A 24904-nucleotide genomic window follows, 5' to 3' on the forward strand; every position below is an offset into this window, starting at 1 on the left:
GTCGGATAACTTCGTTATTCAGTCCATTGCAAATTGTGGGGGATCGAACCGTAGTCCGCCCTACCGAGTTCAGTACCAGATACCTACTGAACCAACTCATAATGGATCTTTCATATTGTGTTTTTGCATGATCTGCAACCTTTAGATTAAATGATCTGGTAAGGATCACCTAATTTAATCAGTGCATTTCCTGATGTATTCATATATTTTATGTTACTTTGGGGATCATTCACTTATATTCATCGGCTCTCCACGTAGTTTGCTATTAAGATGGTGTTGACTTCTCGTATAAACTACTCGGGGTTATTATAAAACTAAAAGTTCGAGGAATCGGTATAATAGGTACTTATCCTGATCTAACATGTTGAGGTTCTCAGAGCGTTGTTATGGTAATGATTTTTTTTGTCTTGATTTCACTCAAGTTTTATAAAGTAAGCGACCTTTATACTTATTGGGTGTGTTAAATTTTTGTTATGGCTAATGAAAATTTTTGAGGGAATAGATAATAGAAATTTTCACACTCGGGACTTAACTTAAATTTTTTTTTTTTTTTTTTTTAATAATAAAGGGAAATAACAATGAAAGGGAAAATAACATACTTGAGAAATGGTGAAGTCTCTAATATTAAATTGGTACTCCATGTTGAACATTCTGAACTGGATAAAACCTCTGCTAATTCCTTTTCCATGGTTGGGTAGATAGATTAATGAGCTAAGGAATTCTAGTGTGAGTCTCCGGTAGGTGGTGAAATGTCTCAGGATAGGGGAGGTCTCCCATCCTATCTGATTCAGCAAATACAGGACACTCTGTCTCAGTCCAAGGGCAGTCATAGCCCAATCATCAGCATATAAACTAGGTAGCATCTCTCTAGTGGCTAATTCTTCAAACTTTTGTTTCTGAGCCATTCCTCTGAACTTGATACCCATACGATCAAAATGTCCCATCTGGTTAGTGTTAGCTAGAGAAAAGAAAACATGAGTTTTAGTCAGGATTTGGCCAAATGCCGAAAGAAGAAAAAAATTATTATTATATATATATTATTATTTTTTTTTCTCTTTTTGAATAAATCAAGAATGAATACTAAACAGAAATTAAAAGAATAATTAAGAAAGAAATAGGGAAATGATAATAATAGAATAATAAAATAACAAATTAATTTGTGGGTTGTCTCCCACTAAGCGCTTTGTTTAAATGTCGCAAGCTCGACAAAGAAACTGTTAAATATAATCTATAGGTCCTGGGGGCGTTTCGTCTAAGTGTAGGATTTGCGAATCCTCGTTGGTTTCCGCATAGTGATAGTGTTTCAGACGTTGCCCGTTTACGGTGAACGGTTCTGTAGATTTTCCTTTTATTTCTACCGCTCCACTGGGAAAGATTTTAGTGATATGAAAAGGCCCTGACCATCTGGATCGTAGTTTTCCCGGGAATAACTTTAGTCTAGAGTTAAATAAAAGTACTGCGTCGCCGTGCTTGAAGATTTTCCTTGATATACGCTTGTCATGCCATTGTTTTGTTCTTTCTTTATAGATTCTGGCACTTTCATAGGCGTCTCTTCTGAGTTCCTCTAATTCGTTTATGTCAAGGATTCTCTTTTCACCGGCGGCTTTATAATTCAAATTTAGATTTCTAATAGCCCAATAGGCTTTATGTTCTAATTCTACCGGGAGGTGACAGGATTTTCTATAAATGAGCTTAAATGGGGTCGTCCCTATGGGGGTTTTATAAGCAGTTCGGTATGCCCACAAAGCTTCTGGTAATTTTAATGACCAATCTTTCCTTGAAGTGGCGACCGTTTTTTCTAGTATTTGCTTGATTTCTCTGTTAGATACTTCCACTTGTCCGCTGGTTTGAGGGTGGTAAGGTGTTGCTATCCTATGTCTCACTCCATACTTAAGTAATAATTTTTCGAGTACTTTGGATATAAAGTGCGATCCACCATCACTGACTACTATTCTTGGGATGCCAAATCTCGGGAATATTATATTCTTAAAGAGTCTAGTTACTACTCGGGTGTCGTTTGTTGGGGAAGCTATAGCTTCGATCCATTTAGATACGTAGTCAACTGCCACGAGTATGTATTTGTTACCGAAAGAGGATGGGAAAGGTCCCATGAAGTCTATCCCCCACACGTCAAAAATCTCTACTTCCAAAATACCTTTTTGTGGCATCTCGTCACGTCTAGATATGTTTCCCGTGCGTTGACATCTGTCACACTCCTTAATAGCCGCATGTACGTCCTTCCATATAGTTGGCCAACAAAAGCCAGCTTGTAGGATTTTAGAGCAGGTCTTGGATGTACTTGTGTGTCCACCATAAGGAGCGGAGTGGCAGTGTTGGATTATATTTTCTACCTCTTCTTCGGGTATACATCGACGGAAAATACCATCGGGGCCTCTTTTGAAAAGTAAGGGATCATCCCAGTAATAGTGTTTTATGTCGTAGAAGAATCTTTTCTTCTGCTGGTAAGATAAAGTAGGTGGAACTATTCCTGCAGCTAAATAATTGACTAGATCAGTGTACCATGGTGTGACGGATATAGCTAAGGTGGTTTCTACTCGCATGTCGGAGTTGTTCTCTTCCAAAGTAGCTATAAGTTTGTCGTACGAGAAATCATCATTAATTGATGTTCTTTCCGGTTCAAGGTTCTCAAGTCTAGAGAGGTGGTCTGCTACTACGTTTTCAGTTCCTTTCTTGTCCTTGATTTCTAAGTCGAATTCTTGTAGCAGCAAGATCCATCTTAGGAGTCTAGGTTTAGCGTCCTTTTTTGTTAAAAGGTACCTGATAGCAGCGTGATCAGTGTAGACTATTATTTTGGCTCCTACCAAGTAAGAACGAAATTTATCTAGCGCAAATACCACTGCTAGGAGTTCTTTCTCGGTAGTGGCGTAATTCATTTGCGCTTCATGCAGGGTTCTGCTTGCGTAATATATAACGTGGAGCTTTTTATCCTTTCTTTGTCCTAAAACAGCACCTACAACATAATCACTGGCATCACACATTATTTCGAATGGTTCATTCCAGTCTGGTGTCTGCATTATGGGTGCTGAGATCAATGCTTGCTTAAGCTTTTGAAATGCTTTTAAACAGTTATCGTCGAATATGAATTCAGCATCTTTCATTAATAGTCCGGTTAGAGGTTTAGTTATCTTAGAGAAGTCTTTGATGAATCGTCGGTAAAAACTGGCGTGTCCTAAAAAGCTTCGTACTTCCCTCACGGTTCTTGGGGGTTGAAGATTTTCGATTACCTCTATTTTGGCTTTGTCTACTTCAATTCCTCTGTTCGAGATGATGTGTCCTAAAACAATTCCTTCTTGTACCATAAAGTGGCACTTTTCCCAGTTAAGTACTAAGTTTACTTTCACACATCGCTCAAGGACTCTTTCTAGGTTTTCAAGGCATTCTTCGAAACTTTGTCCGTATACAGAAAAGTCATCCATAAATACTTCCATGATGTTTTCGAGAAAGTCGGCGAATATTGCCACCATGCATCTTTGAAAGGTTGCAGGGGCATTACACAGACCAAACGGCATTCGTCTATAAGCGAAGGTACCAAAAGGGCACGTGAACGTTGTCTTTTCTTGGTCATCAGGGTGAATTGGTATTTGAAAGAAGCCTGAATAACCGTCTAGATAACAGAAATGTGAATGTTTTGCTAATCGTTCTAACATTTGGTCAATGAATGGTAAAGGGAAATGATCCTTTCGGGTTGCTTTGTTTAGTTTCCTATAATCAATGCACATTCTCCATCCCGATTCGATTTGTTTAGTTATAGTTTCTCCTTTTTCGTTTTCAATAACGGTTATGCCTCCTTTCTTTGGTACAACGTGTACAGGACTAACCCATTTGCTATCAGATATAGGATATATAATACCTGCTTCCAATAACTTGGTTATTTCTTTTTTTACTACCTCACTTAGGATCGGATTTAGTCTTCTCTGGTGTTCCCTAGAGGTTTTACAGTCTTCTTCTAACATGATGCGGTGCATACAAATAGAAGGGCTTATTCCTTTAAGATCGGTGATGTGGTATCCTAGTGCGGTGGGGTACTTCCTTAAGATATGTAGGAGTTTTTCTGTTTCGAGTCTTCCTAGATCTGCATTAACTATCACAGGTCGTTCAAGTTCTAAGTCTAGGAATTCATATCTCAGATTTTTGGGAAGTGTTTTCAGGTCAGGGGTTGGTTTGTTAAGACATTGCGTAGAGTCCGGTGTTATTGCTAAACATTGGTTAGATTTGTCTTCTAAAAGATAGTCTGATGATTTGTCTTCTCCTAACTCTGCTTCTTTTATGCATTCATCGATGATATCCATGAAGTAACATGTATCTTCTATTGCGGGTGCTTTCAAGAATTGGGAAAGAATGAATTCAATTTTCTCTTCACCTACTTCGAAGGTGAGTCGTCCTCGTTTTACGTCTATGATTGCACCGGCAGTTGCTAAGAACGGTCTTCCTAGTATAATAGGTGTAGTATCATCTTCTCTAATGTCCATAATTGTAAAGTCAGTGGGAATGTAAAACTGACCTATGCGTACGGGAACGTTTTCAAGGATTCCTACAGGATATTTGATGGAACGATCTGCTAGTTGCACAGACATTTTGGTTGGTCTTAATTCTCCCATTTCCAGTTTCTTACATATGGATAAAGGCATAACGCTAATTCCGGCTCCTAAATCGCATAAGGCTTTGTCGATGACAAATTTTCCTATGTGACAGGGTATAGAGAAACTACCTGGATCCTTGAGTTTAGGGGGCATGTTTTGGATTATAGCGCTACATTCGGCAGGGAGTGTAACGGTTTCGCTATCCTCAAGTTTCCTCTTATTAGAAAGAATTTCTTTTAAGAATTTAGCATATGAGGGCATCTGCGTAATAGCTTCGGTAAACGGAATTGTAATGTTTAATCGTTTAAGGAGATCAACAAATTTTCTAAATTGGCCCGCATCTTTGGTTTTAACAAGCCTTTGAGGGTAAGGGATAGGTGGTTTGTAAGGTGGTGGAGGTACATAAGGTTCCTTCTTTTCTAGGGTTTCCTTATTTCTCTCTTCCTTTTCCTTAGGTTCACTTTCCTCAGTTGATTTCTTAGGGTTTTGGTTTTCTATCCTTGGGTCAAACGGTCCTTCCACTTCCGTTCCACTTCTTAATATAATTGCATGAGCTTGGCTTCTCGGATTAGGTTGGGGCTGTCCAGGGAATGTACCAGTTGGGGCAGCAGTAGGTGCTTGTTGTTGAGCTACTTAAGATATTTGTGTTTCCAGCATTTTGTTATGGGTAGCCAAGGCATCTACTTTGCTTGCTAGTTGTTTAAGTTGTTCGCCAGCGTGTATGTTCTGGTTTAAGAAATCTTTATTGGTTTGTTTTTGGGAAGCTATAAAGTTTTCCATCATGATTTCCAAGTTGGATTTTCTAGGGGTATTATTGTTAGGCATGGATGGATTCGGTTTCTGATATCCCGGAGGTATAGATGGGGCTTGATTTGGAGACTGTCCAGGTGCGTACAAAGCATTATTACTCTTATATGAAAAGTTTGGATGGTTCTTCCAATTTGGGTTATAGGTGTTCGAATAGGGGCTTCCTTGAGCATAGTTCACTTGCTCTGCTTGGATTCCAGTCAAAAGTTGACAGTCCGTAGGAGTATGACCTTGGATTCCACAGACCTCGCAATTCTGAGTTATAGCAACCACGGCGGCTGGAGGAGATACGTTTAAACTTTCAATTTTCTGGACCAAAGCATCCACTTTTGCATTAACGTGATCAAGGTTACTTATCTCGTACATGCCAGTTTTCGTTTGAGGTTTTTCCACCGTTGTTCGTTCGGTTCCCCACTGATAGTGGTTTTGGGCCATGCTCTCGATAAGCTGGTAGGCATCAGCATAAGGTTTGTTCATTAGTGCACCACCTGCAGCGGCGTCTATTGTTAACCTTGTGTTGTATAAGAGACCATTATAAAATGTATGAATTACTAACCAGTCTTCCAAACCATGGTGTGGGCAAAGTCTCATCATGTCTTTGTATCTTTCCCATGCTTCGAAAAGAGACTCGTTGTCTTTCTGTTTAAATCCGTTTATCTGGGCTCTTAACATAGCTGTTTTGCTTGGCGGAAAATATCGGGCAAGAAAAACTTTCTTCAACTCGTTCCAGGTGGTGACTGAGTTGGAAGGGAGAGATTGAAGCCATCTTCTAGCGCTATCTCTTAATGAGAAAGGAAAAAGACGAAGTCGAATTGCCTCTGAAGTGACACCATTAGCTTTAACAGTATCGGCGTATTGGACAAATACGGATAAATGAAGGTTTGGATCTTCGGTAAGATTTCCAGAGAATTGGTTCTGTTGCACAGCCTGCAACAGCGAAGGTTTGAGTTCGAAGTTGTTTGCTTCGATTGCGGGCGGAGCAATACTTGAATGCGGCTCATCTTGCGATGGAGCGGCATAATCTCTAAGAGCACGAGCTGGTTCTGCCATCTCGGGTGAAAGAAGAAGATCTTTGAGATCAGGAAATTCGATAGGAGGGAGATTGTTTTCAGCACGGTATTCCCGAATTCGTCGTAAGACTCGGAGATATAGTTCGATGTCGTTGATTCGTAAATAAAGTGGTTCGCCTTGTGAGCGAGTGCGTGGCATACAAATCAACGAAAGAAAGAAATAGAAGAAAGAGAAACCTTAGTCTCTACAGCGTAACGGAAGAGTTACGATATCGATTAAATAAAAGTCCCCGGCAACGGCGCCAAAAACTTGATCGCTCGACTGTGTGAGTCGAGAATGGGATACAAACTGCAAGTGCACAGTTCTATCGCGTAGTTTTAAAAGATATCGATCCCACAGGGACTTATGAATCGGTATACCGTTATCTAAGGTTACTTCGTAAAGCTAAGGTGAAAAATGTTTGATTGTTTGGGGAAAAACTAAAGGCTAAACTAAGATCTAGATTAAATATTAATAAAACGGATATCGGTATGTAGTTCGTCAAAACTAGGGAATCAAGTCTTTGTCGGTTTCTTGGTTTTAAAATAAATCGTTTCAGTTAACTTTACTGGTTAAAGGTTTTATCTCAAACTCTCGCTCTGTTGAATAGACCATGATTTTATATTAATGTAGCTGTCACTTATAATTAAATCAAAAACCATATTTTGAAAGCAATAAAGTTGCAGAAACTCTTTTTAAGAAAACACTGGCCGTTTTAAACACCCTTATCTCAAACTCTCGCTCTGTTGACTTAGGTTATATAATTAAATCCAAATGCTTAACTCTCGTCCTCACATTCAATCTTTAAAAATACTTTTTGGAAAAGGTCAGAATTTAATTAACTCTAAAACTTGCTCTCGCCCTGATCTAGAATTAATGCCTAACTTACACTGTCCAGTTAAAACCTCAAACTCTCGCTCTATTGATTTTAACTTCTTTATGTCCTTTACTTTTGTAAAAAAAATCTTGTTATTAAACCTGTAAGTTGAGACCGTAAAAAGATTGATTTCAATTTTAAGTTTAAATAGACCGACTCAGTCTTGATCCCTTATTCTGCTTACTTTACATACCGATATCTAGGCGAATTAGCCAGACATGCTAAATAAACAAGAATACATATCATGCATAAACAGACTCATTCCAGGCAGATAATATAGATAAATAATAAAACAAAACATTAAATAATGATTAAAGAACCTGAATGCGTAATACAATAGTCTTGAACACTCCACCACAAGCCGGTAGGATTTGTTCTTCGATTCTTCAATTAAACAATAAATTAAACCAAGGAAATAAAACTAGAATCTAACGTAAGGTTAGATCCGATAAAAAGTTGCACAATAGTTTCCGGTGTAGAAACTATTATGCGAAAAATATCTAAATGCTAAAAAGGGAAAGGTAAATTGCAAGGGAAAAAGAATGTAGAACTTGCAAAAGAAATAAATAAATAAACAATGTTAAGTTGCTGGAAAAGAAAAAATAAGCAAAAGCGTAAAAAGAAAGAAAATTGGAAGAGCTTCGGCAGTATGAGCGTGGAAAAACCGAGGAACCCTTTTAGGTTTTTGAAGTAGCTATTTATATTGGTGCTGGCAACTGCTTTTCGTTTCCCAAGGTCTTCAACGTGGCTAAATGCACGGCGTGGATATAGGACACAAACTCCTCAACGTCTCTTCAAGTCTTCTGAGGGCGTTACTTGCGTCAAAAAAGTAGTGGAATGGTGTGACGCTCGTCACACCATGTGTGACGTCCGTCACAAGGCTGCTTTGCGCGACGCTCGTCACGCCCCTTGTGACGTCCGTCACAGGTAGTGCCTTTGTGTTTTGCGCTTTGGGCTGGGCTTTGGCATTTGGTTCTTTTTCTCTCCTTTTTGCACCTCCTTTTCTTCCATTTTCACTTGTTCTTCAAAATAGACTACCTGAGACAAATAGGAAGAAAATACCACGTAATATCTCATAAAATGCAGTAAACCGAAATAAATAGTCATAGAATTTAATGGAATTAAGTCCTAAAATGTGATATAATTTCGTGTTATCAATGCCCCATGTGATGCATTATTTATTAACCTGATTTGAGAACTCATGCAACACAAATATCAATTATTGTGTGAGTTGTGTAATGATTACGTTGAAAATAAAAAATTTGTTGTAAAACTCGTTTCTGGCTCACGAATGAGTAAAAACTCACTGAGCTTGTCATATCAATTACCTAAATGGTAGTCTAGCTTTTATTCAACTAACTACAACGCTTAGTTAGCCTTATTATATGTTAACCTCTTCTATAAATAGCCTTAGTTGATCTGAGTTTTTGCCAACTAGTTTATTTATTGCATTCTTCCTCATTGCATTCTCTTATTTCTACTTCGATTGAGGTTTATGCTTTCAAATATCTCTATCCAACAAGGTATGTCATGTCTTTCTTTCTTATCCAAGATCATCTTACCGTCCATCCTTCTACTTCTAATTTATCTAGAGAGATAATCTTTCTTGAACCTTGCCCTCACCTTGATGATCTTTATCTATTACCAATCTCACGTGATTAGACCATCTATAAATGAAAATCCAAGTTATTTTAGAGCCTACCCACATTCAATGAATGATTATTTAATGTGGATGGATTAAATGGAGATTCATAAGACTCGACAATGGAATATCTCGAATCTTTATAATATGATCATGTTATCCAAAATTGACATTAAATACAACATGATCATAGGCCACCATCTTGTAGGAACTAAATTGTTTGTTTTCCTCTAGGGTATAAAAATATATACCCTTCTTGATGTGATTGGAACTCTTTGCTTTCCACGCATTCGTTATGAAGATACTAAAAGCTATGATAATCTCATCTTTAGGTTTAGATTTTATTTTTCCAATGGTAACTCTAGTTATTCAAAACTGTTGTAAAATTAAAAGATTCAATCACACTAAGGATTTCTCATAGTGAAATTTGATAATATCAAAAAAAGAAGAATAATGATGTGTGGGAGAGAAACAACAATAACAACCCAAATAAATTGCCTCAAGGAATAAAGTAATCTGACAAACAGTGTAAACAAATCCACAACAAGCAAGAGAAAGATAAAAGATGAGTACACAAGGAATTTGTTTATCCAATTCGATAAAGCCGATCAACTCTTGGGAGAGAGAAACTCTTTGAATCACTATACTTCTAAGAATTGTAACAAGAGATTACAAAACAATTACAACAAAATAGTATTTCAAGTTTCCTAAAATAAACCTTATTTTCTATTCCCAAGTGTTTTTCAATCTCTTCAACTCTCTCTATATATGAACCACACAAGTCCAAAGTGTTTAGAAGTGTTTCCCAATCCTTTTAGATACCTCCAAATATTTTCCAAATTCCAATAACTCCAAAGAGTTTTTTTAACCATTTCTTCTATAACGAGGATTACAACCTTTTCCCCTTATCTTGTACTCCTCATGTTCTAATAATAAAAGTGATAGAGATATATGTTTATAACTACTGAAATCTAACAGATCTATAACAGGCCCAAAACATGACCTATCACTAAATGAATCAGCCAACATACTAAATTAAATACCTAACCAAATATGTTTTTAATGATACTTTTATTTGAACTTTTTTTTGAATTCTATATTACCCTAAACACGTCTGACATCATTCTTGCAATCAATCATTGACAAGGGGAAAATTTTTGGAACAAATTTATGGATTGACACCGAAACTTGAGGATTCTCCTCAAACATGAGAAAAAGTTATATGTCTTAGAGACATTTGTTCTTGAAGAGGAGCCTCCAAGTTCCGCTCCTAATGCTAAAAGAGATGCTTATAATAAGCATGTTGATGATGCCTTAGTAACTTCCCGCTTCATGCTAGCTACCATGAACTATGAATTGCAAAAACAACATGAAAACATGACAACTTTGGGTATAATCGACACATGAAAATAATATATCAAAAGCATACTAGGCATGACAGTATGAAGTTTCCAAAGTCTTTTTTCAAGGAAATCTAGCCAAAGGGGTCCTTGTAGGTTCCTAGGTACTCAAGATGATTAGGTATGTGAAGGACCTTGAAATTTTGGTTTTTTTCTAGGAAAAGAGCTTGTGGTTGATTTGATACTTCAATCATTGTCAGAGAGCTTCACTTAGTTTACCCTTAATTTTAATATGAATAATATGGACAAAACTCTACCAGAGATGCTTGGCAAGTTGAGAAGTGATAAGCAGAATATGAAATAAAAAAGGAAGACCAATCTCATGGTCAATAATAGAAAGAAGCAGAACATTAGGCCCAACAAGCATCGTAGTAAGAGGAAATGCAAGGAAGTTTGCATGCTCAAACCTACTGCTCGTGCTTTGATTCCTAGCAAAAATATAACTAAGAATGACACTTGCTTCTACTATGGTAGGACTGGACATTGGAAGAGAAACTGCCAGAAATACCCGAAAGGTAAAAAAGAATAGAATGAAGACTTCAAGTTTAGGTATTTTTATTATAGAAATAAATTTATCTACTTTTGTATAATGAATATTGGATACTGGATGTGGTTCCCACATTTTTTACTAATGTGAAGGGGCTAAAAAGAGTAGAGAATCGGCAAAAGGTGAAGTTGATCTACGAGTTGGAAATAGAGCAAAAGTCGTTGCTTTGATCGTAGAAACTTATGTATTAACTTTACTTAGTTGTTTATTAACTCAGTTAGAGAATTGTTATTATGTACTTGAAATTAACAGGAATATTATTTATGTTTGTTGTTTGAATAGGTTTGGTTTTTCATTTATGATAAAAAAAACTTCTCTATTTGTTTAAATGATATATTATATGTTCCTATATAAATGAATAATAGATTACACATCATTGATCTTGAAATACCAATTTATAATATTAATACTAAGAGCATGAAACCTAACAAGTTAAATCTGACATACCTTTAACAATGTCGCTTAGGCCACATAAATGAGAAACACATTCCTAAACTCCATAAAGATGGATTCTTGGAATCTTTTGATTATGATTCATAAGAGACATAAAAGTATTGTTTACTTGGAAACATGACAAATTCTCCATTCACAGGAAAATGTGAAAGGGCTAGTGATTTAGTGGCCCTAATACATACTGATATATGTGAACCAGTGAACACACCAGCCATAGAAGGTTTTCAATACTTCATCATATTTAATGATGGTTACAATAGATATGGTTATGTGTATCTTATGAAACACAAATTTGAATCCTTTGAAAAGTTCAAAGAATTTAAAAATGAAGTACAAAACAACCTAGTAGAGAATATTAAAACCTTTTGATCAAATCGATATGGTGAATATTTAAGCTTAGAATTTGATGGCCATCTAAAAGAGTGTGAGATTCTATCCCAACTTACTCCTCTTGGAAAACCACAATGGAATGTTGTATTTGAGAGAAGAAACCAAACCTTGTTACACATGGTCTGATCCATGATGAGTCACTCTGATCTTCCAAACTACTTTTGGGGACATTCTTTATTGGCAAAAACTTACACAATTAACCATGTACCGTCCAAAAAGGTTTAGAAGGCACCATATGAGATATGAAGTGGCAAGATACCACATATGTATTACAAGAAGATTTGAGATTGAAATGTTTATAAGAAATGACAAATTTCATTTAAGCTTGAGCTGAAATATGATAAATACTTCTTTGTGGGGTATCCTATAGAAACAAAAGGGTATTACTTATACAATTCTTCTGAGGGAAAAATGTTTGTCGCTCAAACTAGAGTATTCTTGGAAAAAGGACTTTATTTCCAAAGGAATAAGTGGGAAGAAATAGAGCTTGAAGAAATTAAAGAATCATAAAGTATTGACACACACCTATGGAGGAATTAGAGCAGGAAACACAAGACATTATGGAAGAGCAACCTGCTCAAGTAGAACAAGATCAATGTAGGTCAAAGAAGATATGTCATCAACCTGAGGGATATCGATATCTCATAACTAACAAAGGTATTTTATTTCTCATGGATCAAGATGATCTCGTGACCTACCAAAAGGACATCACTGGTCCTGAGAGTGAGAAGTGCCTAAAGGCCATGAAATCTGAAATGAATTCCATGTACGCAAACCAGGTTTGGGCCTTGGTAGAGCCTCATATAGAAGTTAATCATATATGATGCAAGTGGGTATTCAATAAGAAGATTTACATGGATGGTAAGGTACATATCTATAAGGCATAACTGTTTGCTAAGGACTATAAGAAAATTCATGACACTGACTATGATGAAACCTTTTCACCAGTTGCAATGCTCAAATCTGTTTAGATTTTATTTGTTATCATTGCATATCATGATTATGAAATATGACAGATGAATGTCATGACCGCTTTCTTTAATGGGAATCTCCTTGAGGATGTGTACATGACACGACTTAAAGGATTTCACATACCAGAAGAAGCTAAAAAAATATGCAAGTTATAATGACCAATATATGGATTGAAGCAAGCTTCCAGATGTTGGAATCTTTGTTTTGATGAAACAATAAAAAGTATGAATTCATTAAAACAAAGATGGACCTTGTGTCTAAAAGAAGCTTAGTGGGAACATGACCGTATTTCTAATATTGTATGTAGATGACATATAACTAATTAGAAAAGATGTCCATACCTTGTAACATATGAAAACTTTTCTAGGGAAATGCCTTTCTATGAAAGACCTAGGTTAAGCACTCTATATATTAGGAATCAAGATATACAAAGATAGATCACAAAATTTCTTGGCCAAAGTTAGAGTACATACATAGAAAAAGGGTTAGACGCTTTAATATGCATGATTCCAAGAAATGATTCATACCTATGTAAAATGGCTCATGTCTATAAAAAATAGAATGCCTTTCAACTAAGATAAGAAATGATCACGTGAATAAGATCTCATACGCATCTGCAATAGGATTAATCATGTATGCTATTTTATGTACTCGCCCAGATGATTCATATGCTTTAAGTGCAACGGGTAGGTACTAGCCTGATCCCGATGATATTCATTGGATTTTTGTCAAGAATATTCTTAGGGACTTGAGAAGTAATAAGGACTCATTTTTAGTATATGGAGGTCAGAAGGAGCTTGTTATAATTGGATACATTGATGCTAATATCAAGATAAATAAAGATAATTTTACATCATAATCTAGTAAATTGTTTTTCTTAAATGGTGGTGATGTGAGTTAGAAAAGTTCAAAGTAGGATACATATGTTGATTCTACAATCGAGGCTGATTATATTGGTGCATCAAATGCAATAGAGAAAGTTTTTTAGATCAAGAACTTCATCAATGAACTTAGCATAGTCCCTAATATTATGGATCCCATTGATTTATATTGTGGTAATAATGGCGCCATTGCACAAGCTAAGGAGCTTAGATATCACAAACGATTCAAGCACATACTTAAGAGATATCAACTCATTTGAGAGATAACAGATATAGGAGATGTAAAGATATGCATAATACCGACACTTAAAAATGTCACTAACTCACTGATAAAACCTTTTGTGCATCAGAAAGATGATGGTCATACTAGATTTATGAATATTATATGTATGTCTGATTGGCTATAGTACTAGTGGGAGATTGTTGGTGTAATCTCTAGTGGCCAAGAGTTTTATTAAAACCTGGTACTTGTATCAAATTATATATTAATAATAACAAGACATTTATTTATTATGTTTGTTTGTTATTCCAAAGTAATAAAGTTCCTAGAATAGCTAGTCCGTTTGATAAAACATTATGTGTGACTTAATAGTGATACCCCATTAAACATAGGGAAAATATTCTTAAAGTATTTGTAGTCTAGATTTATTATGAAGTGAGATAACAATAACACATTGAGAATATTATGTGGATATAATGATGATCATATCTCAGGGGTCATGGATAAATAGTTATCAAATCTTCACATATGTATAAATATTATGAGTAATATTATACTGGATTGATCCACCATGAGAACATTACATAAAATGTTATGCAAGTGTAATAAGTTATTCTCAAGGTGATAGTGGTGCATAACACTCCTCGAACTGAAACCATGATGGACCCTAGATATGGAATCAAGTACTTTAGTTCTGATCAAACATTGTCTAGTATGGCCATAAAGATGGTAGATGGGTACTACATAAATCATGTCGAAGGACATGAGTGACCTAGATGAAATTCGTCTATCCTGCGTAAGAGGATAAATGTCCAAGGCTCCAATATTGAACTAGACAATGGTGACACAGTCTATATTGTGTGTTCAATGTAGACCTGAGAGAAAAAGATAATTATACTCATAAACTTTATCACGAAAATATTTTGTCAGATCACATGACTTTTTCTTGAATTGGGTAGAAGTTATATGTTGATAGATATCATTCACTGTTTATTATAATAAATGTATGATTTGGTATAATTATCAAAGTCACGAGAAAATACAAGGTCACACACATAACGATAAATTAAGGGGAGAAAAAAAAGCTTATTAGAGAGATACGGTACAGCGTAAGATACAATGTACTTAAGTGAAATATGAAACATCATATAAGGTGTATTTAAGTGAAATAAGGAACATTATAAGGTACGATGTAATTAAATAAAATATGAAATGCCATAAGATACCATGTACTTAAATGAAATGCATTACACTATAAGGCACATTGTGCTTAGTGGGCTTGTTCAACTTTCATTCCACCCAAGTGGTTCTATAAATAGAACCTTTGTGTTGAAGTATTTGATGTTTAACTAAATTCAATGTGTGAAACTCTAACCCCTCTCTCTGTCTCTCTCTCTCTCTCTCTCTCTCTCTCTCTCTCTCTCTCTATATATATATATATATATATATATATATATATATATATATATATATATATATATATATATATATATCAGAGTCTTCATTCGTAGTAATTATCACTGATATTGAAGGCACTTTATTCGTTTAATGCTCGTGACCGTTCTTCGAATTCTACATCAACTATTAATCACCACAAGAGGTAAATATTCTATTTTCGTAAGGATCAGGTAAGCGAATTGTTTTTTATTTCCCGATACGTTGTACATCACAATTTCCCTTCAGTAATTATGAAGGGGAAACTCTCAAATGGTTAACGCTCACCTTAAAGTCATTGAAAGGAAAATGGTGGCATGTTAAAAAAAACAAGCATTCATGAAAAGGGATAACACACCCTTCAAACTTTATGCATACCCTCTTATCTGCTTGTGAAAGAAGCACACCCAGCTTGAGGGAGAAACCACCTCGGTGAAAGCATGATCCAAACCATCCTCACATATAAATATGGACACAACATCCAACATTTCCTAATCTACCCACATAGTCAAACTGTCATTCTTCACGTTTTAGGTTTTAGGACGAGCGTGACAGTTCATTGAAGGATTACTACTAACACACAAAAAAGAAAGATAGTAAGTATAAACACAAGATTGAGATTCTAACCACCAAATTACTTCGCTATCTATGGGATCACAACCGAAAGCACGACAATGCACTGTAATTTAGGTATGGGCTTTGCGTTCATGCTTGAAGTCATCCATAGTTGTTGGATTTTTTAGAGGTAAATCGAGAAAACCAAAACTCCTAGCAACCTCCATGAGATCGAGGCTACCATTTATCCTTCCATCTTTAGCTGTAACTCATTCCTTCAAATCCTCCACAAACATCTCCCCAAGAAACCATGGTAAAGGGGAAATAAATATATAAGAGAAAAAGACTTTGGTAGTTACCTCGAAAGAAGTGATATTGATAGACCGCACAAATAAAGGCCACCAGAGAGATACAATAATACAATAAAGACATCAGAACAATGATCAATATGAAGTGTTTGCAGAAACTATAACCAATTAAGGGAAAAATAAGAAAGAGTTTCCAGACCTCAAGAGTGGTGAAAAGGGAACAAGCTATCCTTGAACCCCTTATATATCCCTTGTACATGTGTCACATGATCAACGTTAAATAACACTAAAAAGGACAACCTTGACACCAACAATCTTGACCTCGCCTCGATTTACCCAAGCACTTAAGCACAAAAAAAAGAGGGTCATCATCACTGTTTAATCTAGAATCACATGCCAAATTCGTCCCTCGAAGCGTGACAATTATGTGAACAACATTCAATGCGCATGTTCCCAATGCAACCAACTTTCCCTCAAAATCATTCCATTTTTTTCAATAGGAGATCGACTCAAAGATTTGTTGAATGGTCAAGTGTAGTCTAAGCCACACAACCCTCGATTCAACACATAGTAATAAGGGTTTGGGGGCAACTATTTTGGGTCGTTCATAAGGAACATGGTCAAATGCTCAATCATGAGGCCCAATACGGAAGGTGCAGACAACAAGCATAAACAAGTGAGATCTCAACCAAACACGAAACGTGTGATTCCGACCTCTAACCTATCTCCTACGTCAATCTAATCAAACGACGATCCTCACAACACGTCGGGTTAAACATGAGCGGTCTTAACCGCTCACCCTATATAAACTCCACACATACCAATTTCAAATATCTTTTTCACTTTCATCCTAAATTGCTTATAAAATATTTCATTGACTTAGACGTTGAAGTGATAACCTTGTATGTCCACATTGCTCCACTGTATCAGAAATCACTCACCACTCACCACTGCGATCTCGTTCTCTATTCTCGATTCCATAACAAAACATTGCTAATTCATAATCAATGTCGAACTAATCACTTACATTTAGCCGAAAACTAATTTACAATTTTTTTTAATAATAATTTTCCCTATTGTAGTTTTAATTCTACATAATATCATATTTAAATAAAGATAAAATTAAAATTAACAAGTTATACATCATTTGATTATATCCAACTTTTAAACTAACATAAGAAACGGTTTCCTTTCACTTAGTATTTAATTTCAACCGATTATAAAACATCCAATAGATAGGTAAATTACAAAAACCGTAATTACAAAAAGGGACTCCAAAACCAATGAGATATCGTGAAAACACCTCTGGAAGAAGCTGTTTGTTTAATTAAATTTATTCAAAAAGCGATTTTACTCGCTTCCCAAAACACCTCTCTACAATACCTTTCATACCAGCCTTCGAGAACCCCTTTTGTGTTCTGTCTAGTATATATATACCACCATTCCAACACTCCTTTTTCCCAATCTCAAACACTATCACAAGCTATATTGTGAGTGTGAAAAATCCACTATCACACCATAGAGAACAACAACAACAACAAAAATAGTGTGTGAAACCACACAAAAAACTAAGAGAGTGGAAGTAATATAGACATTTTGAAGAGAATGGAGATGGCTTCAGATAAAGTTGTGGAAACAGTAATAGTTGGAAACTATGAAGAAATGGAAAATGAAGGAAAGCCACAAGACATAAAATCCAAGTTATCAAACTTCTTATGGCATGGTGGTTCTGCTTATGACGCTTGGTTTAGTTGCGCTTCCAACCAGGTTACTATATTTCCATAATGTACTTTTCCAACAATATATGATGTTTTATTAATGTTTTACATATATGGTATTTGACTCAGGTGGCTCAAGTTCTGCTTACGTTGCCATACTCATTTTCTCAACTGGGAATGCTTTCTGGCATTCTTTTTCAACTCTTCTATGGCTTACTTGGTAGCTGGACTGCTTACCTCATTAGCATTCTCTATGTTGAATACAGAACAAGAAAAGAGAGAGAAAAAGTTAATTTCAGAAGCCATGTTATTCAGGTAATTATACTCATCTTTGTACTTAATTAAGGTTTATAGAACTTAATTAACATATTGCATATGCAGTGGTTTGAAGTTCTTGATGGACTCCTCGGGAAACACTGGAGAAACGTCGGCTTGGCCTTTAACTGCACATTTCTTCTGTTTGGATCTGTTATCCAACTTATAGCTTGTGCAAGGTATTATCCTTACCTTTTCATTATTTGTTACAGACACGAGACATAACACTAGCACTGATACACAGACATTGATAATAACTTTATTTGACGATACTTGAGACTTACACAATTTCAGCATTTGATAGACTTTTATTCTAAGGTCGGTGTTATGGAAATTAAATTACTTGTTGAAGCAAGTAAACAACATCACATGCATCTATGTGATTCATTGGGTTTAAGTAATGAATATGAATATTATCTTAATGGATTAAGTAATGTTGTCTGTTTCTTTCAGCAATATATATTACATAAATGATAATCTGGACAAGAGGACTTGGACATACATATTCGGAGCATGTTGTGCAACCACTGTCTTTATTCCCTCATTTCACAACTACAGAATCTGGTCCTTTTTGGGTCTTGTTATGACCACTTACACTGCTTGGTATCTAACAATTGCTGCAATCCTTCACGGTCAGGTAATTAATTAATTCATATATAATTATCAGAATCTTAATTATGTACAATATCTTAAGAGTATCATTAGCAATATTAATTAACTAATGACAAAGTTTTGGATTATATGTTGTTGTTATTATTTAGATGGAAGGAGTTAAGCACTCGGGTCCAAATAAAATGGTGCTATATTTTACTGGGGCCACAAACATTCTCTACACATTTGGGGGCCATGCCGTTACTGTGTAAGACAATCTCAGACATTTATTTAGATTCGTGTCCTTTACGTTTTCACCCCTCAGGGTAGTACTATAGTTGGTAGAGGTTAATTGATTAGTTAGTAATTAACTAAGTCATTAATTAAGATAGTACTATTAGAACAATATCAAAATAACAATTTGGACTTAAAAGTCATTTTGATTGTGACTCCACCTTAACTTCTATAGACATAATCTGAACATGGATCTAATCACATTACATATGTACTTCATTTTAATTCTCTCACTTTCTTTTTGAATATAAATTGTAATTCTATTTCGCATATCATCATCAGTGATGGAAAAAACAGTGACAAAATTTTTACTGAAAAATATAGTAACTTTTTAACCCCAAAATACCCTTGTTAGGCGTGGGAGGCAAAAAGTGTCTCTTTTCTAGAGAATCCATGAGTTTTCTTTTAGCATTTAGCTAGAAAGCCAAGGTTCTTTCTTTCAAATGGTTCTATCATGCTTTTATGCTTTTATGCCTTTTATCATGAGGAAGACCCTCATACCCTCATAGATACATGAATCCACCTTTTCACACTAAATAGTGATATTTATTTTCATGAGAACCATTATTCATGGTAGCTATAGTCTTAGAAAATGAAGGAAATTAATTAATGCTAATAAATAGTATTGATTGGTACAGGGAAATCATGCACGCTATGTGGAAGCCACAAAAGTTCAAAGCCATATATTTAATGGCTACCCTTTATGTTCTGACACTGACCCTTCCATCAGCAGCAGCAGTTTATTGGGCATTTGGTGACATGCTTCTAAATCACTCTAATGCTTTTGCTCTACTCCCAAAATCACCCTTCCGTGACATGGCTGTCATTTTAATGCTCATTCACCAAGTATGAACACATTCATTATAATTATATTTAACTTCATCCATAGTATTTTATTATGTAACACAATTTTATTAAACATGTTGGAAATTTTGTATTGCAGTTTATAACATTTGGATTTGCATGCACTCCATTATACTTTGTTTGGGAGAAAGCAATAGGAATGCATGAGTGTAAAAGTTTGTGCAAACGTGCATTGGTGAGATTACCGGTGGTCATTCCAATTTGGTTCTTGGCTATTATATTCCCTTTCTTTGGACCCATCAATTCCACCGTCGGATCTCTCCTCGTCAGTTTCACTGTTTATATCATCCCCGCCCTTGCTTACATCTTCACCTTTAAATCCTCCTCCGCTCGACAGGTATAACATCATGTCTCTGACTCAAACTTTATAAAAGTCGGTGTGTGAGTTTCTGATGGTTATTATCATTTTGTCACAGACAAAAAAAACATGTAGATATTTTTGTCAGGCATTTACATATATTTATATTTTCCTAAAAAATTATCTTGATGACATTGATTATTTCGTGAGAGTGTAGCAATATGTGAAGCTTTAATTAATTGTAGCAATATTTAAGTAAAGTTAGTAATTTGGCAACAGAAAGAATAGGGATGTGTAAAGGATAATTGAGTTAGCGTATTGTCACCGTCTAGCAGACACTAGACCAAACCCAAGAAATTCTGCCGTATTAATATCATACTTTATTTATTTTTTGTGATGCAGAATGCTGTGGAACAACCTCCCAAATTTGTTGGAAGATGGGTAGGAACATTTGTGATCAATGTATTTATAGTGGTGTGGGTCCTAATTGTGGGATTTGGATTTGGTGGGTGGGCCAGTATGGTGAATTTCATACACCAGATTGATACATTTGGGCTCTTCACTAAGTGTTACCAATGTCTTCCTCCACCGTCGTCTCTTCCAACCATGCCGCCGCCGCATCAGGTGAACGCCACCGCGCCTTCTCCTCATCACCACCACCACCACTGATGGAGAGTTATGTTGTAATCTTGATGAGGCTTTGATGAATTGATTAGTGCATGATGAAGTTTGAAGTGCATGCATGTTCTGATTGTTATATGGAGAATGGTCAATTAGAAAGTACTTGATCAGTCACATCATGCATTTGTTATGTATTGGTTGTGTCTTAAGTTAGTTATAATCCATGTATTCTTCTTTAATTTCTTTTGTTTTATAGCTTTAAGGTAGTTGAGCTTTTTGTCATGGTTAGTTTCATAAGAAGATAAATGAAAAAATAAAAACAAAAAAAGTTCATGAAATTGCTGTTTGTTTACTAGTTAGTATTATTGTTATTCGGTTATCTTATTAGTGACTTGCCACTTTGCTCTTTGAAATATTTTAACACATGGTTCCTATTTGAGTTTACAATTAAGAGAAAATATAGATGAAATTTCAAGGTTAATTATATCATTGATCAATTGAATTCTACAAGTTGTGAGTTCATCAAAAATAGTTAATGTTCAAACTTTGATGTTTTTGGTACACTAATGGGTGTGAATTGTGATCTTAATGTCTTGATTTTTGAGTTTGACGACAGTTTACATGCAAACACTCTCACTATCAAGTCATGTCGAAAGTGAGAGCTTTTTTGGATTTAAATAGTTTGTACCTCTACATGGATCCTTAGTTAGACTTTTATGCGAGAATTATAGGATTTGGGTCATTAGAATCTTCTATTATGGACATATGACTCAGAGAATAGATATCAATTTGCTTTGATATGACAATTAGACTTTCTTCAAGAAACATTTGAACTTTTGTTGTCTTGGCTGCTCCCCTGTTGGGCCTTCGTAGAGTGGTCACCCCGATCTAGAATTCTAGTCCCTATTCTTGGACTATTATCTTGTTATTCTAAACACACATCAGACTTTATGCTTTAAAAAATTATTTTTCAGAGAGGATTAATTTTTGGAGTTCGCCTTGACCTTTATTTGCTTTTCGATTTCTTTACTTTTCTCTCTTAGAATCTGATGGAACATTAACAACTTTATCGCCTTTCTCTTCCGTCACATGGGGCCTATTATCATTAGGGTGATGATCTATGAACATGTGTGCCATGATTACTTCCTGAGAATGGTAATTGATGTTTTGGCTTAATGACATGTTCCCTAATGACTTGGAGTCCAAAGATAGATGAATGTGTGGTCCCGATGATCTTTAATTTTAGTCAGTTGAGTTTCTTCTCCTTTCACCTTTAGGATATGATCTAGGTATATAAATAAGAGGAAATCGTCTCTGATGCTCTCTATAGACGTTTCCATATTCAAAGTGCATTATTCCGTCTTTGAACATATTCAGGCTCTCCTTCACTAGTATGTTTCTGTGCACTGCTTTATTACTTATCTCTATTTTATTTTATATTTTTCCCATTCTAGATTGTGGTGGAAGCCACCCCTCTTTATGGTGGTTTTGTCCTCTTAAGGGCGTTAGTCTCCCCCATTCGTTCTCTCCATGTGATTGGTCGATCAGATGAGAGTTTTAACTATTCGTTTGGGGATTGATTATGAGGGATTAATGTCATAAAATCTCATCGTTCAACACTTTCATGCGAAGTGAAAGGGTGGGTAAACACAGTTCCCTTTCTCAAACTCATTCTTTCTCTTTGAGTGGATATATGTGATGGAAAAAACCATCAAATGTCCTACTTTGGGACCATTGGTGGACCAATGTATGCTTGAGAAATACCTTTTGGTTTAAAATGGTTGTATGTCATTTTCTTCAGGATATAATGATACAAAAGAGTTGTGATTGTATCATATGACCATACATATAGGAAGTCCTCTCAGTGACTGCATTGCCAAATCTCCCTTATCCTATGAGTAGATTCGTTCTAAATATCATCACCCCCAATTTCTTGATGTATGATGTGGTTTTTAGGGAAATGGATTTTGTCTTCCTTTCACTCAGTTTGAGCAACAAATCTTAGGGTATCTCATGGTGGCACTGTCACATTTATACCTTAACTGATATACGTTTGTCCGTGTTTTCAATATAATGTGTCTCCATTTAGGTGTCAGAGAATCGACTATGCCATTCTTTTTTGTATTATCTATTACATGTGATTCCACCGCACTTCCTTATGAGTTAATTTCCTTCAAGCCGTCCCCTAAGACTTTTGAAGTTTTTATAAGTCCCTTAAAAACTTCAAGTTTAGATATGTAAGTATGCATCCCGAGAATGATAATGTCCACTGGACCATATGCAAGGCTAGAAAGGGAATACCTATTGGCGCTGATATACTTGTCTATAAGGCCCTATTTCCTCTCTATTGGAACATATATTGTAACACTCCGATAAAAATAAGATAATTATTTAAAGTAAGTTAATAATATATTTATTAATTTAATTAAATAATTGGATTATTATTATTGGATTATTTTATTATTATTATTATTGGAATAAAAGTTGGAATTAGAAAAGGTCCCATTTGGTAAAAGGGTTATTCTTCACGTGAAAAGGAAAGGAGACAGAAAAGTGAAAAAGGGCAAAGAGCCAGAGAACAAGGGTTGAAGAGAGGAAGAGCTTGAAGCTGAAGGATTGCCGGATTAACTCAGGTAAGGGGAGTTTATCGTCGTTTAATGGGTATTATGGGATAACATGTAGTGGGTAGTGATAAACCATTGATTTGACTCTGATTAGAATGATGTATGCTGAAAATTGTGAAATATTGGATGAACGAAATATGGGTTAAAATTGGAGAAATTCGTAAGAATTAGATGGAATAATGTTAGAATTTGTGAAATTGAATAGGGTATGATTCGTGTTAGATGATATTTATAAATTATGTGTAAAATTGGACTGTGGGAGGTTGGATTTGGAAGATCTCGTAGTAGAGAAAACCATAGCAGATCTGGAAATCTGGTTCTGGTCATACGCGTATGGCACTAGGCAATACGCGTATGAGATGGTCTGGTACGCGTATGGCCCTAGGCAATACGCGTATGGATGAAGAAGATGATGTTTCTAACGTAGTTTTGTCTCTGTTGGTACGCGTATGGGAGAGATGTTACGCGTAGCATACGCGTATGAGATGGTGTTACGCGTATGGGATTTGGTCAGGAGATGGGCCATACGCGTATGGGCATGGGGCATACGCGTATGGGCAGAATTGTGATTTTTCTGAGCTGTTGTTGTGCAGTTTTTGGTCGTTTCAGCTGAGTGATGTAATTTAGCTGATGTATGATAGAGTAGGGATCATTTCCCGTTGTTTTGAGCAGTATAGGTATTAGTAGAGTGTGCTAATACTGTGATTATTAATTGACATGATATGATTTTGTGATAATATGCTGATGATGTATGATGACATGCATAATGCTGTGAATGTATGTATTATGTATGCTATTGTGGAATGGACTGTTTTATGGCTTAGAGTGTGAGCATATGTCCATTGTGAATTGTTGATGTTTGCATGCTAGTTGATTTAGCTTGCATATTGTGGCCTTTATGGTGGTAGCTAATTCCCATGGTGAGGAATTAGTGAGTTAGTCATTTTGGACTGTTGTTGGTGTTTGCATGCTAGGTGATTAGTGTGCATATCATGGCCCTTGGGGTGGTAGCTAATTCCCATGGTGAGGAATTAGTGAGTGAGTCACTAGGTCTCGAATGAGTGGGACTAGTGAGCTTGGTAGCCGTATCTGGATTTGATCGGTGAGGTTGAACTATATGTTCACGAATAGTCGGTACCGCATGCATGGAGTCTCATTGCATAATGTATGTATGGCGTATAATATGAATGGATGTATTCCAATATTATACGTGTGTTTGTGTTGGTATTGAGTATGAGTATGAGTTGTGTTGGTATTGAGTATGATATTTGAGTTGATGTGCCGTTACTGAATGCGTGATATGATTAGGGTGATTAATGTGTTAAATTACTTAACATTACATGATATTTTATAATGCTTATTATATCGATTGAGGAACTCACCCTTACAACTATTTTTCAGGTAACGAGCAGTGATTGAGTAGAAGCTAGTGCTTGAAGTCT

The 24904-nt window shown here is 35.7% G+C and overlaps 1 protein-coding gene and 1 pseudogene across 1 annotated transcript; both read left to right on the plus strand.

The window, feature by feature from the left end:
* Positions 1-5973: 5973 nt before the first annotated feature.
* On the plus strand, positions 5974-6073 carry LOC127109132 (uncharacterized; annotated as a pseudogene).
* An 11425-nt stretch (positions 6074-17498) lies between these two features.
* LOC127105765 (auxin transporter-like protein 5) lies at positions 17499-21176 on the plus strand. The gene is made up of 8 exons (XM_051042969.1): positions 17499-17904; positions 17985-18170; positions 18237-18349; positions 18624-18807; positions 18932-19029; positions 19694-19901; positions 19999-20256; positions 20620-21176. The coding sequence occupies exons 1-8, from the start codon at positions 17743-17745 to the stop codon at positions 20884-20886; spliced, it is 1476 nt and encodes a 491-aa protein (XP_050898926.1). The 5' UTR covers positions 17499-17742; the 3' UTR covers positions 20887-21176.
* Positions 21177-24904: the final 3728 nt, after the last annotated feature.

Source organism: Lathyrus oleraceus, chromosome 7, assembly GCF_024323335.1.
Source record: "Lathyrus oleraceus cultivar Zhongwan6 chromosome 7, CAAS_Psat_ZW6_1.0, whole genome shotgun sequence".
NCBI classification, from domain to species: Eukaryota; Viridiplantae; Streptophyta; class Magnoliopsida; order Fabales; family Fabaceae; genus Lathyrus; species Lathyrus oleraceus.